Below are 15212 nucleotides of genomic sequence, written 5' to 3'. Positions count from 1 at the left end.
CAGGAGTGACGCAGGAAGGATTACATTGCTTTGATGCTGAAAAGATATAGACCCTTCTCCAGTCTGATTTAAGGATCAAGTAATGCAGTTGCTGTTAGTTGCATTCAGTCCTGTTTCCTTTGATTTTACTTTCCTTATATAACAGGGATTTGTCGTACAGCAGTTGATTTTTATTAACGTGAAAAGGTGCCTTATGGAAAAATACACACTCAACAAGGCAAATGTTTTAGCTTTCTTGCAGAAGGGCAGAGCCTGAAAATCCTGAAGTTCTTTGGATTGCTTATTTTAAATGAGGTGGCATTAAGTGGAAGGGCCATCCTCCTGCCATGTCATTTAAAATGGTCCTATGTTCACATTTTTCTTTACCTGTATGACTTTCACATAAAAAGAGTACAAAAGATAAAGTGAAAGAGTAAATGATTCTGGAAGTATCATTAACATTTCAGGTGACATTCTTTTGGAAAATGTAGTGTCTTTCAAAAAAATGTGCCATATGCATGGCTCAGCCCCAGATCTTCCAGCAGTCTAATACTGCAAGGGAGGGCATCTGTAGCCCCCTGGGAAGTAGGCTGTGGGGATTTCCTTTTCTCCTCTTTGCTGGTTTTTATTTCCATTTCCTTTTCCCCTCTTTTTTTCAGTCATTTAACGCTGTTCTGCACAACAGAGGGGAGCATCTGGCCCCAAGTAAACACCCAATAAAATAAGTGGGGGAAGTTCACAGCTCCCTTGGTGCTGTTGCGTCTGTCTGTCTGGTTGTGGGCTCAACAAGATAACCATGCATCAAATTACATTGTCCAGGCTATCTTCACAACCAGAAGTGCTTGAAACCTTATTTTAATAGAAGCTTAGATTCTAGAGAATACTATAAAATCTCTCCAAAGGCTCCAAATCAGCAATTCCATCTGTGTTTCTGCAAATGTAAAGGAACAATGCCCCAGCTGATTATGCAAACAGAATGAAAATAGTTATTTTAAAAGTGCATAAAATCGATACTTTGGGGAAAACAAGTCAGCTGTGTTTATACTCAGCATATAGCAGACATTTTGTTTCTTTGTCTGAAAAAATCATAGGAAAGCAAGGATTGCAAGTGAAATAAAACAGCCGATATACAGTGCAACAGAGGGGACTGGAACATCAGATGTCTCAGCAAAGGCTTAGAGAATTTTAGGTTCCTTTCGAGAGAATATAAATTATATTGAGGTTGATATATTCGTACGTTCTTTGAAGTCAAAGCCAAATATTCTTAGCACGGTGGGAATAACTCCCTTCCCATTGCTGATCATGAAAAGTATGTAACTAAATCTATGTCTGTGGTGCTGAAAATTTCCTCCTAAATGCTGTCTCTTTTGGACTAATGGGATTTTTTGCAAGTATTGGTGTGAAGGGGTATGCATATAAATATGTATAAACGTGCTTCTCATACAGTCAGGATACATTCCTTGTATACATATTGTTCTAAAAACGGGAAACAAAAGCATCTGAGAAACAGGACTGAAAGGGAACAATTTTTAGACCTGTAAGTTAAATTGGATTAAACTTCATCTTTCAGCAAATGCCATGTTATTTTTTCAGTATTTCTCTGGGGGATTTCCCTACCCCCTACACTTTATAGCGAGTACTGATGTTTCTTAATTAAAAAATCAAACAAACATGGAGTTGGGGCTGCCCCACACAGACATTCTCCTGTGGGAATAGGAGGTGCACTGATTTTCTCATGGGTAGTTTCTTGGTGTGTTGGACACAAAGGAGGGGAAAAGCTCTGTCTGGGGAAGTCAAATTCACATCATGCATTTGATGCCAGGACTATTCTCAGTGCTGCTGGGCCATCTCCTAAGTATTCCACTTTTAAGGGAAGAGCTGGTGGACATGGTAAGAAAGGTCACTGATAAACTCATCAGAAGTTGGGTAGATTTCTGTTTATTAATTACCCCACAGTAGAGATTACTGTCTTGGAGAAAGGAGCTTCTTGTTTCCTCTTTTCTTTCATTCTTTCCACCCAGAGCTGGAATATTTCTGAGGTTTTGGGGCTTTACAGTCCCCACTCTGTAGCTGAAACAAACCTTTGTCCTTTTCTTTAGTTTTCTTACTCTGAAGTACATTTTGACAGATTTTAGTTAATATTGTGGGGGGAAAAGTATTTTGAGTTCTTTACAATTAAGACAAAGCAAAATATATTTTAAAAATGGTTTTGAGTTTTATGTATTTCTACAAATGCATGTGAAGCACATTGGTGCACCACTTGAAAAGTCTTTCGGTTGGATTCCACCAGTGCTGTGGTTGCTGTTATTTCAACATGTGGAGGGTTTTTCTCATATTTACCTGGATTACTGTTTGAGTAATAATAGAAACTCTGACATTTTCAAGCTGATGCAACTGTCATTTCACCCTGTTTAGTGTCAGGTTCATTGATCTCCGCTCTGCCTTTCTGTGGAACAGCAAAATGCACTCTGCAGGCCGGTGTTAAAGATGGATTCTGCTATAGATTCGCTTTGTCAAAGTACACACAAGGCTGGCTGTTTTCAGGCTATCCTGCTTTGTCACCAGTGATGCCTCAGGATAATGTAGCCACTGTCTTCATTTCCAATGGAATGGTTTATTTTGGAGGCATAAAGCTCTTGAGTCAGTGACTGTAAACTTTGGTTCTGTGGTAAGGGCCAAAAGCACTAGTGACATGAGTCATTATCAACTTTTGAAAGAAGCAGACAGAGATCATCTGATGTGCCAGCAATGTATTTGTTCTTGTGTCTTTGTACAGCTGATACGTTTTTTTTCTTAGATTAATATTTAACTGATATTGCCTCCATCCCTTTCCTAAAACTGGCATTCTCTTTTCAAGTTTCTTATCTGGAAACAAACTCATTTTGTCCCTTCTATAAATGCAATCCCAGTCTCAGCCATTATTTATGGCTGGGTGCACTGTAGTTACAGCACATGAAAGAACATCAGCAATGACTTATTGTAAATGGGACAGACTTCTTGGGAATGCACTGGGGATTAGATGTCCAAAAGAATGAAGCACTGCTCTCTTTCCATCTGGCCACTTCATTTCACTGCCTGTTTGGGACTTGTACTTCTAAAATTTAGTTTGCAAAGTCAAATATTGATTTAATTTGTTTTGTTCTTAAAAGATAGAGTAAACCTCAGAAAGTTTTAGTTGTGCAGAGTCACAGGAGGGACAAGCAGAGAACAACTGAAAGAAATGCTTTCTGCCAAAGTTGGCAATTTCCTGATCGTTTAATTAAAAAAACTAAGAAAATCTTCGGTTTAAAGTTTAGATTGCAATCAATAACTTTCAAAATGTCAGTTTTGACATGAAAAATTGGAATATTGTTGGTGATATTGCCATAATATATATTAAAAATATATATTTCAGTATATTCATATTTTCTTCATCCTTTTTTCAGTAAATAGTCTTTAGGATGCAAACTAAGAAAGTTAATACCAAGTGAAGGATTTTTGATTGTTAGCTTCATTATGTTTTACAGAGTTTAAACAAAGAAATCAGAAAGTATTCCACCCTAGCCCTGTGTCATGATGGGGTGTTAGCCAACCCCCATTTTCCAAACATGCTTCAAAACACCTTTGGTGAAGTTCCAGTTGAAATACTGATTCTAGATATGTTATTTCTTCTAAAATAAGCTAATCAGATGTTAAGATTTCAACATTTTTTTAACTATAAACAAGTTAAGCTTCAGCTCCCTATGTAGATCTCATGTCTTGGATTAGTTCTCCAGAAAAGGTACTTCTGGGAGAGCCCAGGGATGGTTTCCCTTGGATATAGGTGATCCAGGCTGGAGTACTGTCTATGCAGGATGAGGGCACCAGTGACATAATGGCTGTTGCAGGTTTTGCTCCCAATGGAAGAGTTGCCATTTCTTCAGCTGTGTTTGTTTCCATTGTTCTTTGGGAAGTATGTCCATTCTCAGGAAGGGCATGGAAAGCTGTCACATACCTCACATGCACTTTTGGTCAATTTGAGTTTTTACTTTAGAGTTTTTCTGTTCTTTACTGATCAAGTCAGTTTGATAAAATAGTTTGTTTTCCTTTCTGTGGCAACTTTGAAGTTACAGAACTCACATCTTGTGAGTTCTAATACAACTCCATGTTGTATTAGCTGGCTTACAATGCCACTAATATAGCCAACATGGTAGTTGGATAAAAGACTTGAGTATACCTTGCGAAATTTCTCTTTGAGAAACTATATCCAGCCTTTTTCATTCCTTCCATAGTTTCTTTTGGATGGTGTTTATATGCTTCGTAGCTCACGTATATTGTGAATAGTTTCTAGAAAAGTGTTTGGATTGAAATCTTGGCCTTGTTGAAGTCTCTGAAAGTTTCAACAGTTACTTAAGTGGTGTCAGCTTTTAATTGTGATGCTTTCAGCAGCAGAAGTAAATTTGTCATACCTGTCAGTGACATACACTGTTTAGAAAAAAAGAAAAATCAAGATTAATTTATTTATTTGTCCTCGTGTATGTAATCTCATCTTTTCTCTGTGGCTTGTATGATTCAGATTGCTGGGAACACACTGGACCCTTTTGTATATGCTCCGGCAACTAAGAGTGTCATCTTGAAAAGACATGGGATTATCCTAATAATCCCATTATTAGAGTAACTACATGCAGGTTGCATGATAATTTCCATGCGGAGGAATTGTTTGAGAGACGAGAATGAAAAAGTCCAAACCTACAGGCAAATCTCTATGTCCCACGTACCTATACTAGCAGGATTTGTGTTCCACAGTAGAGCTCTGTGTTGTAACATTAATAACCCATGTTTGATCAGACCCATATGTGCAAAGTCATTGTGAGTTTTAAGAATGGAAGATGGTGTCTAAAGAGGTTGCTGCTGTTGCTCTTACTCAGAACAGCACCCCCCATGTTAGCAGAGTTTTGCCATTTTACGCAATGTCAGGCTGGGTTTCAGGAATGTATTTGTCTTAGTAAAGTGATCCAAATGCTTTTTTCACCTGGGCCATTGTTTTAAAAGTTACTCTGAAGTTTTGAATAACAGTTCAGTAACACCTTTATTCCAGCATGAATGGAGGAAGAAAACAGCTCCCATATAAAACGTAAAATTTCAGGAATGCTGGAGTAAGTATGTACAGGTGAGTGTGTGCTTTTGTACCTGGAGGGCAAATGTCCCATCCTCCCCTTCTGACCATACCAGTACATAGGGAAAATGGCCAGACCCATTTTCCTTGTCTTACCCTATGAATTTCCATGTTTCTCCATTGGTCTTTGAACTGCCAGGGATAGGCAACCAAATTAGTACCATCTCAGAAACAGGACTGTTTATATCTTCTCCTCACTCTTAATATGCCTGTGCAGCCTAAGCCACAGATTGACCCCTATTGATCTGATTTGACTACACTTCTGTGGAGTAGACAAACAGTGCAAGAGAATCCAGGGACTCTAATTCGCAGTACCTTATTTAGGTTCCTAGGTAATAATTCTTATTTGCATTAACCACATTCATCAGCAGAACCCAAGGCTGCCTCTTCCCTTATATGCCTTCCTGTTCCTGACAACGGAACTAAAAGGTATCTACTCTGAAGAAAGTGTTTTAAGTATATTAACACTTGATACTTAGTAGTTGCAAAACTTAACTATTAGAAGGAAGACGTTTTTTCAAATCAATGGCTCACGCATTACTGTAAAATATATTGATTAAAAACAAAGCATAATGTTAGTCATTTAGTCAGTAGAGTGACGCAATACTGAAATAAATTCATCCTTTGACTTTTGCATTAACCTTTTATTGACTGCTCGCATACTCATAATTAACACATACTTTAGCTAGCTTGGTTAATTTTAGCATCATGATCAGTGTCCTCTAATGTAGATGACACCCTGATCATCAAAAATCAGTGCAGCCCAGGCAAGTGTCTGTCTCAGTGAATGTGCACCTGCCCATGGGGATATCAGCCACCTTCCAGGGAAAGCATCATGTGGTGTTATGCAAATAGTCAAACTGTCATGCAAATGTTTGTCATCACTTAGATGAGCATTGGTAAATATTAACGTGCAAAGTCCATTTGTCAAAAACAGACAAAAAGGTTATGAAAAATCTGAGAACTTTAGAGGGTAGAGGTAGTGAGAACATGCACTTCAACAGTAACTAAAAATGGGCTTTTTTAATTGAAACTGTCACAAGTCTTGATTGTTTTAGTAAAAAAATAAGGACCATGGAGTTTTTTACATTCTATAAACAAACAGTTCTTTCTGTAATATGTTGTTGAACATAAGGTGTTCCAGCTAAATTGCTCTGAAATACATTATGGCAGTTTTCCTGTTCTCCTGCTGCAGATAAAGTATTGAAGGCATCTGTTCTGTATTTCAGAGCTTGTGTGATTTCCACTCTTTACACATCTTTTACATATAATAAACACACGTTAGTTCTATTTTTTTTTGGAGTTGTGACTCTATTAACTCAAATAACAGTTTTTAATTGATATGGAATATTTTCATTAACTTAAAATATTGCAAATCTTCATACTTTCCTACTACCACCACAGCTCAATGTTTGCAGTCTTTTTTTGTTTATTTTTGTTTATCAGGAGTTATTGTTTCTGACTCATGTTAACTGTCAGATACAAAGAATTTTAAATATTTCTGTACAATCATTTAGGTGTCTTCGATTGTTCTGCTTCAGTTTAAAAGCTCTGTTCCTCTGCTACAAATTAAAGACCATTGTAGGAAATATTTCTCCTGTAGAAATTTTTTTTCAATCAGTAATATACTCATCTGAAAAGGTCTGGTTTGTGCACCCTAATTCTGAGTGAGAAAGCACATCTTTGACTGTGTTCCAGATTATGGGAGCTATTCAGGTGAATTGTTTATTGAACTGCCAGGTGCAGTGGTGACTGCCTAGAACCAGCTCCATACCTTTGAATATGAGAAACTTAAGCCAGCTTTGATGACAGCGGATCTGACACGGGGATTGTAATTTTGGTCAAAATAGATGATTCACAAATTATAGAAATGTATCCTTCCCTGCTGTTCTTGCTAGTATGGAGCAGAGCAGTAGAAATCCAACAGAAGGATGAAGGCACCATGGGATCACTGAACTTGGAGTGTTAGGCACTGCTTTCCCTTTTTTATATTTTTACAGCACATTGATGCCTTTCTGTCATCAAACTGGCACAGCCAGTCTGAGGGCCTGACGCACTTCCATTCCTCTAATCCCTCACATGGAATATGCTATGGCTAAAACTTCCCAAGTGCATGGTTGCCTGGAAGTTCACGCACCTGCTTAGTTGTGGGGAGACCTCTCAGTGATGGCTCTGCTGGTAACAAATATAGAAAAGGGAAAGTAGCAAGTAGTGGCTCTTGGGCTATCCAGGCACAGCATCACCGTGACTGCTACCACATTTACAGCAACACAAATGCCCAGATGTGAGGGAAAAGCTGGTCAATCTGTTTGTGTGAGAGAGAAGGGAAAAAAAGGACATGAAAGGTAGAAAGAGGGCTCTGAAATGGTGAGGAAGCTAAAGGTTGATAGATCTTTTCTCTCAGTGAAAACCCTTGTTAATAGCAGATGTGAGAGAAAATGTTTATTATTATTATTATTACTATTATTATTATTACTACTATCATTATTAGCTGAGTTTTGCAGATCACATAACATGCCTGCAGTATTTACTGGCTGAGTTTTGTGATTTGTCATCTGCAATAATCATGGTTAATTTATCCACTTTTGGATGGAAATGCTTAAACTGGAATATCTTATACTACACACCAAACTGAGTGTATTATTTTGTGCCGAGACAAAATAAAGCAAGATTTTTAAAGCTTTATAGAGTTATGCTGTAATTAGTTTCAGCTTCCCCTGCATATTAATTTTCTCCTGGTCCTTTATATAATTTGGAAAATGTCTTCTGAACATGATGGCACAATCAGTTAAGTACCTCTCAGAACTCACACACTAAACTGCATTTGCCCTAACAACTATTATAAAGCAGCCAGCAAAACAAATCCTCTGTTATTCTGTACAGTGCAGCTTATCAATGCAAACAGTTTAATATTTATGCTAAGAGGATTGTCACAAGTAGCTTCTGTTCCTTTAATTCTTGTTTTAAATAAATAATGAGAACATTTAAACACATTACTCTTCCCAGGGCCCTGAGGTCGGCTAATCTTATTATTTATGAAGTGATGTGCTACATAATAGTACTTAGTGCATGTTAACAGATGCTATTATCAGGGGCTGATGTGGAGAGCTGAAGATATATTGGAATGCTATGTGTTAATACTGTCCTTGTAGTGTAATGTACGATGGATTGAGTGCCCAGGATGCTGGTGCAGCAATTAACCACCCAGCAACATGGGTGTAAAGCTGAAGTATGTTTTCTCATGGGGATTACACTGCTATTAATAATTCCCAGGAGAAGAAGACATCTTTCATTTGGCAACAGTCTCTTCCAGAAGGTCAATGGTGTGGACAAAGAAGTTGCATGTGTCAGTATTCTTAGAGTTCATTCTACTGAGATGAAAGTTACATATGTGTTTAAAACAACTTTAAATTTCTTACAAAAATTATGAGCTTTATAGAACACAAATTTTAAAAAATGGCATTCAAGAGATGAAAGTGCATTTCTGCAATTTGGTTGTTATCTCTTTAAAGAGCTACACAGACCTGCAGTATATACCAAAATTAAAGTAATTCTCAGCATTTTTCTTTGTCTTGCCCTATTGCAAACATTAACTAATTAATCAGCAATGTGCAAGTTGTTTGAAGGAAAGGAAAAGAGAGGGGGAGAAATCCTCCTTGAACTGTGGCAGTGTTTTTGATGCAGCATGTATTACAGTCTTATCTTTAGAGATGTGATGGTTGCCACTTATAAAAACTTTCCTCTGCAGGCTGCAGTTCAGTTGAATATTATAATTAGACTTCACTAGTATTGATGAATAATCCATTTAATGAAAAACATTGTAATTTAAACATTTTCTCTGGGGACTAATGTACACTAACCTCTTAATTTAATTTTATTGAAGTTTTGCCCACCTATTCATCATTGGAAGTTGTTATTAACCTCCATTTCCATTTTTCTTTATAGAATTTTCTCTTTTTATATTGCCTTTTTCAGTGCTAAGCAGGTTGATACACTTGTAAATCTCCAGAATCTACAAAGCTAGTCCGGCTTCTTTAATGTTGTTTAATCTATCCCCCCTGACCTTAATGCAGTAAATTCAGTTTAATCTTTCTCAATAATCTAGTAATACATTGGAAACTGGCAAAAATTTAAATCTGATAATGGTTTAATCACATACTTTAAATAACAGCTGAGATAATGAAAAAATAATTCACCATATAAAGGAACACTAACTGAGTTTTCTCTGTGATTGGCTTTTTGAGAAATCCCTATAGAAAATACAAAGCCTACAACAGAAATCAACTTCACTGGAAATGTGCAATCCATTTGGTGTCAGAAGATGTTGTATTTCTTTTTTATTATCATCTTTCTCTTTAATGCTCAAATGTATCCTTGCTGAGTATTCAGTTTCTTGATACAGTTTTACTTAAGTAGTTTATCTGCTTACCTTTCTTTTCAGATGCCAGTCAGATGCAGCAGAGAGCTTGCCAGAAGAGCAGAAACCAGAATGCCATCCCTTCTGGACAGATAATGATGAATGTAATATGCCTCTGCCATATGATCTAGAAGAAGTAATTGCTTATCTACAAAATCTTGTTCAATGGATAGAATAACAAGTGACCTTCCATCCTAGAATTATTGATGCTGGTCATCCAGGGAGAAGCTTTGTAGTTACCATAAATCTTTTCAGCTTTATGATTCTTTGTTATTTTATGTGTCAGTGCAGATTTTACCAGCCTTTACACAGTAGCTTAGTTTTTGTCTCATAATAAAAAAGACCAGCCCCCAAATTTACAGAAGTGTGTGTTTTTTTAACTCCTGAAGTCCAGAACACCAGCCTTAGTTCCCTCCTCCTCTGCTTTAATTCCCATTGACCATCCAGCCCAGGGATATCCGTGTTTCATAGGACAGGATGGGTCAGGCTGGAAGGGACCACAGTGGCTCATCTGGTCCAACCTCCCTGCTCAGGCAGGGCAATCCCAGAGCTCATGGCACAGGATTGTGTCAGTTCTGGAATATCCCCAGTGAGGGAGACTCCACAGCCTCTGGCCAATCTGTTCAGTGCTTGGGCACCGCAGAGGAAAGAAGTTCTTGCTCATGTCCAGGTGGAGCTTCCTGGACATCAGTTCCTGGACATCAGTTCCTGCCCATGGCCTCTTGTCCCATTGCTGGGCACCACAGAGCAGAGCCTGGTCCCTGCTCTGACACCTCCAGCAGATACTGACAGACATCAATAACGTCCCCTCTCAGCCATCTCTTCTTGAGGCTGAACAGCCTAATTCAGCCAGTGTTTTGACAGATTCCCTTGGTATTTAAATGTCAGCCTCCATGAGTGCCTAGAGCTGTCTCTGGCCTGGCAGGTTTGAGCAACCCAAGGTGTAGCTCACACTTGTGGCAAAGCAGACTGCATGATCTGGGCATCCTAATGAGAGGCCAGCTTGGGGTGAACCTGCTGGAGATCTTCAAAACAGAGCTGTGAATTCTTCATCCAGTGACACAAAGGGGCAGGAGATGGTGGAGGTAGTCCTTTGTGCAGTGGCTCCTTCTTAGACCATTTTTTCAGATGGGGAGTTCTGGAGGAGCATTCTAACACAGATCCCAAGACTTTCTTACTGTTTTGCCTAATGGCAACTGAATATACTACTAGGAGAGATTTCTAATGTGAATCTATACCTCCTGGGCTCCCTGGAATTCAGAATTTAGTTCCTAACCATTGCTTTGTTGCTTCATGTTGTGAATCCTATTCTGAGGCCAGGTTTCCTAGTGCATTGCCTAATGAGCTGATGGACCTAAGGCCTTCCATTTGGGTTGTTTGGTCCCCCAACAAACTAGATTTAGATTGTGTGATATTGGGTATTGGAGCATCAAGTGAGATCTATGAGAAAAAAACCAGAAAACTATGAGAAATGAAGCTGTTTGTGATGTTTTGTAGTAACATGCTGTAAAAAGAATAATTCTGTGTGGGATGATACAGGGTGCTCCTGAATGAGATAGAGAATTTGGATTTGATAAATTGCTATTTTAACTGAGCTGGTTGGACTGGTGTCTGACTTTGCCACAGAAAGCAGAAAGTCATTACAGCAAAAAAGCACTCAGGCTGTGTTATCACTACAAAAGAAGCCAGTAAGATTCAGAGTTTGACGTTGCCACCAAGAGATGAATATGCCTTCAGTGTTAATCTGGTGTTTAAAGTCTCTGCTGAGGCCAGGCTCACCCAGAACACACCAGCTTTCTGTACTGGCAAAGTGCTGTGTCTGTGTATGAGGCTTGTACTCCTGAAAATTGTGCTTTTGACAGTATCACATATGCCAGACCTCCCTGGAGCTAAGGAAGCTGTGCCAGTAAAAATTCCATTTTAGTGGTATAAAACTGTGTCCACACCTACCAGCTTTTGCCAGGACAATTATATCAGGTAGAGATTGTACTTCATAAGACTTTTGGTATAGATGTGCCAGAAAAAGTATAAAGACCTGAATCAAGTGTTTCCATTTTAGTCCTGGGCTTCTGTGAAAACTTTTAGTTACCCTGTAGAATGGAAAAACTCTCTGAAGAATAAATTATTACTTAAAACAGGTTTTGATAATGTTACCTTGATCCACACATTTGTCTCTTGTGCCACAGATTTCATAACATTTGGAAATACTGTTATGGGCACAGCTTTCTCTTTCCTGCACTAGCTAAAACTGGCTTTACCAGTGGGCAAATAGCACATATTTGGATTAGTGCCACACTAAACACTGTTTGCTTTGGAGATCACTTAGAGAAAAGCTAGCTGAAAATGTGGGAATTCTGCTTTTGAAAAGGCAGTTCTCAGAAACAGATATTGCTTTGGAAATGAGCAATATGAATTAACAAGCTAATGATGTAACAGTGTTAACACAGTGTTTGAGGGGACTGTTTATTTATGCTGCTACTTTATGATTACTTTGTGTTTAATTAAGCGCTGCTAAAAACCATGGGGATCACAGTATTGAAAGGAATCTGACCACCACAAAGGGTGGAGAATGCACATCAATGTTGAAGTTTGTAGCTGAAGTGGAGGCAAAGCTATTAAAAAAATGATTGGCAAAAAATTATTTCCAGCAGTACTAAAAAAAAAAAAAAAAAAAAATCCCAAACCTATTAGGAGACTGCTGACAGTAATAATAGAATTTTTAGAATACATGTTCCCAGGTCTTGCCTATGCTTGAAGATTTAAGGTAGTGAATTAGGTGAACTAGTACTAGTCTCAGTGCAGTCAGATAGCACTTATCTAAGCCATGGATAGCGATGACATGGACAAATGAACACCTTTGGAATTAATAAGACTGCCAAAATACCAATAATCAAGTGGTTGAGGGCTCTGTGTTGCGTTCCAGTCTTGCATCACCTAAATCAGTATAAGCTGATTGAGTTCAGTTGAAATGCAGAAGATTTCATATCTCCAAAGCCCACAGGAGTTGATAGCAATAACATGAGTAAGGTGGTGGAACTGTTTGAAGCACATAATAATGCCAAAGGGTACCCCAAAAGGAGAACACAGTTAAAGGTAAGTATATATAAAAAACTTGAGAGATCAAGTGTAAATTATTACTGTGTTTAGATTATGTATTAGAAACTGACAAATACTTTGAAGTTATTCTTTATTCAATTCAAGTAGTTATAATTTAGCTTGTTTCAATGATTCTTTAGCAATCCATTTATATTTCAGCATTACATAATCCATTTCCTTTTTGGATGAGCTGGAAGACAGCCTCTAATGAATGTCCTGTGTTTGCCAAGCCTGGATGCTTTAGAAGCATGAGGACCAAGGTGAATTTTTTTCAAGGAAGAGGTGAGAGCATAAATTAACTTTTGACATTAAATTCAGTGGTTCTTTTAAAATGGTGAAGTTCACGGCTTTGCTTACAATTACTTTTCATCAGCCAGGACTGAATTGAGGTAAAATAGTTCACGTGCACATGTGCATCAGGCTAAATGGATTGCAGAAGATACAGATCTGTTTGCCTGTCTGCACTTGCCTTTAGACAATATTCATCAATTTTACAAAAGCTACTGACTAAACATGGAACCAGTACAAATGAAATGCTCAAGGCAAGGGCTTTCTTTTATAAATCTGATACAGAGTTGGTTTTACACTGATAGAAAGAAAATGTTGGCAGAAAATGAAAAACTTCTATTGTTTCTGTAATTTGGGGGATGAAAGATACAGACTGTTTTTAAGTATTTGATAGAAAACTGCTGTGTTATGCAATGTAATTAGAAATGTTTTTATAATGCTTTGTTCAGATCTCTGTATATGAAAATATCTTATCCCATAGGTCCTTTCTTCTGTTAAAAAGGTTATGTAAATAAATACAATTAATCTCAATACAGTAGATTTTAAAGGCTTTACAGCAGGTTCTGATTATTTAAAGGGTAAATAAGAGTGCTGTGAGTAATCACTGACTGGTAACTGTGCAGGATGGGTAACATGCACCAATAGATATCCAAATCTGTTGTCTTACTATAATTTGAATATGGTTTTAGGTTCACTGGTAGTGGTGCAAGATGCACTATAAAATCATGCTGGACAAATTAATGCAGTGGGGCAGATTCAAGGATTCCATTGATGTAGCAGGGCATAAAGAAATTCAGATTGTTAAAATCCATCTTGAAAGGTGACTGAAATGCTGTAGTGTGCTGAGAGTTGGCATTGCTCCTTTCTCAGTTACAGCAGTGCTGTTCCATTAGTCCTGTGCCCGGCAGCATTGGGCTATTGGATATTAAACCAGGCCAGGAGCTGATGTCTAAGCTGGGCTGAGAGCAGGGCAAGAGAGACGAGGTGAGATGCACATGAGACCCAAGGGATGTGCTTTCTCAAGGCCACAACTTCATTAACTGAACTCATATGGGAGTCATTGAGCTCAAACTAGTACAGTGCAGGTCAGGATCTCTCCCTTAATTGTTACCACCTGGTGCAAAGTTAATGTTGGCTTCCTAAACCCCTTCCTGCCCCTGACAGCCAGTCCTCAGCTTTTTGCTGGGAGCTGACCACTCTCAGCTCACGCCAAGATTACCTAGCTGGGAAGAGTGGTTGTTCCACTGTAGCAACAGGGATGAGAAACTCTCATCCCCAGCTTCAGCCTCCACCTCCATCCTTCTGGACCTCCACAAACCGAGTACCTCCAAACATTCTGTTTCCCATTAGAGATTCAAGTTGCTGCAGCTCATCTTCTGTCCTCTTCCACCAGGACAGTGATCTGACACAGGGAAGGGTCAGGCAAGAATGCTGTTTGAATGAGGTTCCTCATCAAAAATAGACACTCATTGCACTTCCCATAAGAGTGAAAAATTCAGCACTACACTAATCTGCCTTTAGAAGGTGAAGCTGCTTGGGAATGATGAAGGACTCCGGTTAAACTGCCAACATTCCTTGTTCTGTAGGACTCCCATCCTGCCCTATTCTGGCTCGCCCCACCTGTACAGGCAGAGGCAATCCTGAATAGAACTACTGTTCTCTTTTCTGTCCAAACTGACTCTTCACCTTCAATGGCTGGGCTTGCACCTTCATTTACATTCATCTGTCCTCTTCATCTTAGCCTGAGGGCACTCATTGAACAAGAGAAGGTAATTTATACAATTACAAAAAGACTGTCCGTAGAAAGGCTTCAGAACTGGCTGAATAATGTGTAAAATAAAAGCCAAGAAATAACTGATAAAATTAGCACATTAAAATGCTGATGTTTGGGCATGAGCACTTCACATATGTCATGTGAATTATAGTGTCCCTTCTTGTTGCTTTGGAGATAACATTCATAATCCAAAAGGATGTATTATGCTATGGTTTACATTCTCTAAATCTCTACTGGTTTTACAGGGCTTGTCCATGATGATTAAGAATTTGGTCACAAAAGTTGTTCTCCTCCCCCTCCCTATGGTCAAATACTTGCTTTCATGCCAACACATCTTGGTCTGATTAGTCCCCTTGATTACAGGCTAAAGTAAAAAGTCAGGTGTATAAGATTCCCATTATCTTTTATTCCACTGCTTCTAAGAACAGGTCAGATAGAGTTATTTCAGTGAAAATGTGAACAATCAACTTCTGTTTACCATTAACCTTCAGTTTTCTTTTCTTAAAATCAAATCAGAGCTTGGT

General features: G+C 38.4%; 1 protein-coding gene across 5 annotated transcripts in view; it reads left to right on the top strand.

Annotated features, from left to right (window-relative positions):
• Window positions 1-13468, top strand: part of FTO (FTO alpha-ketoglutarate dependent dioxygenase) — a 234821-nt gene extending 221353 nt beyond the window's left edge. For 2 of the 5 annotated variants that reach the window (XM_032121613.1, XM_032121609.1), the window contains 3 exons: window positions 9555-9634; window positions 12786-12908; window positions 13000-13468. In XM_032121613.1, the coding sequence (XP_031977504.1) occupies window positions 9555-9634; window positions 12786-12908; window positions 13000-13019 (223 nt within the window). In that variant the 3' untranslated portion in view covers window positions 13020-13468. Of the gene's footprint in view, window positions 1-9554; window positions 9890-12785; window positions 12909-12999 lie in introns of those variants that run through there. The other 3 variants (XM_032121610.1, XM_032121611.1, XM_032121617.1) reach the window with 3 other exon arrangements.
• The last annotated feature ends 1744 nt before the right edge of the window (window positions 13469-15212 follow it).

The sequence above is a fragment of the Corvus moneduloides genome, chromosome 12 (assembly GCF_009650955.1).
Source record: "Corvus moneduloides isolate bCorMon1 chromosome 12, bCorMon1.pri, whole genome shotgun sequence".
NCBI lineage: Eukaryota > Metazoa > Chordata > Aves > Passeriformes > Corvidae > Corvus > Corvus moneduloides.
This window is presented reverse-complemented; position numbering and strand designations above follow the sequence as displayed.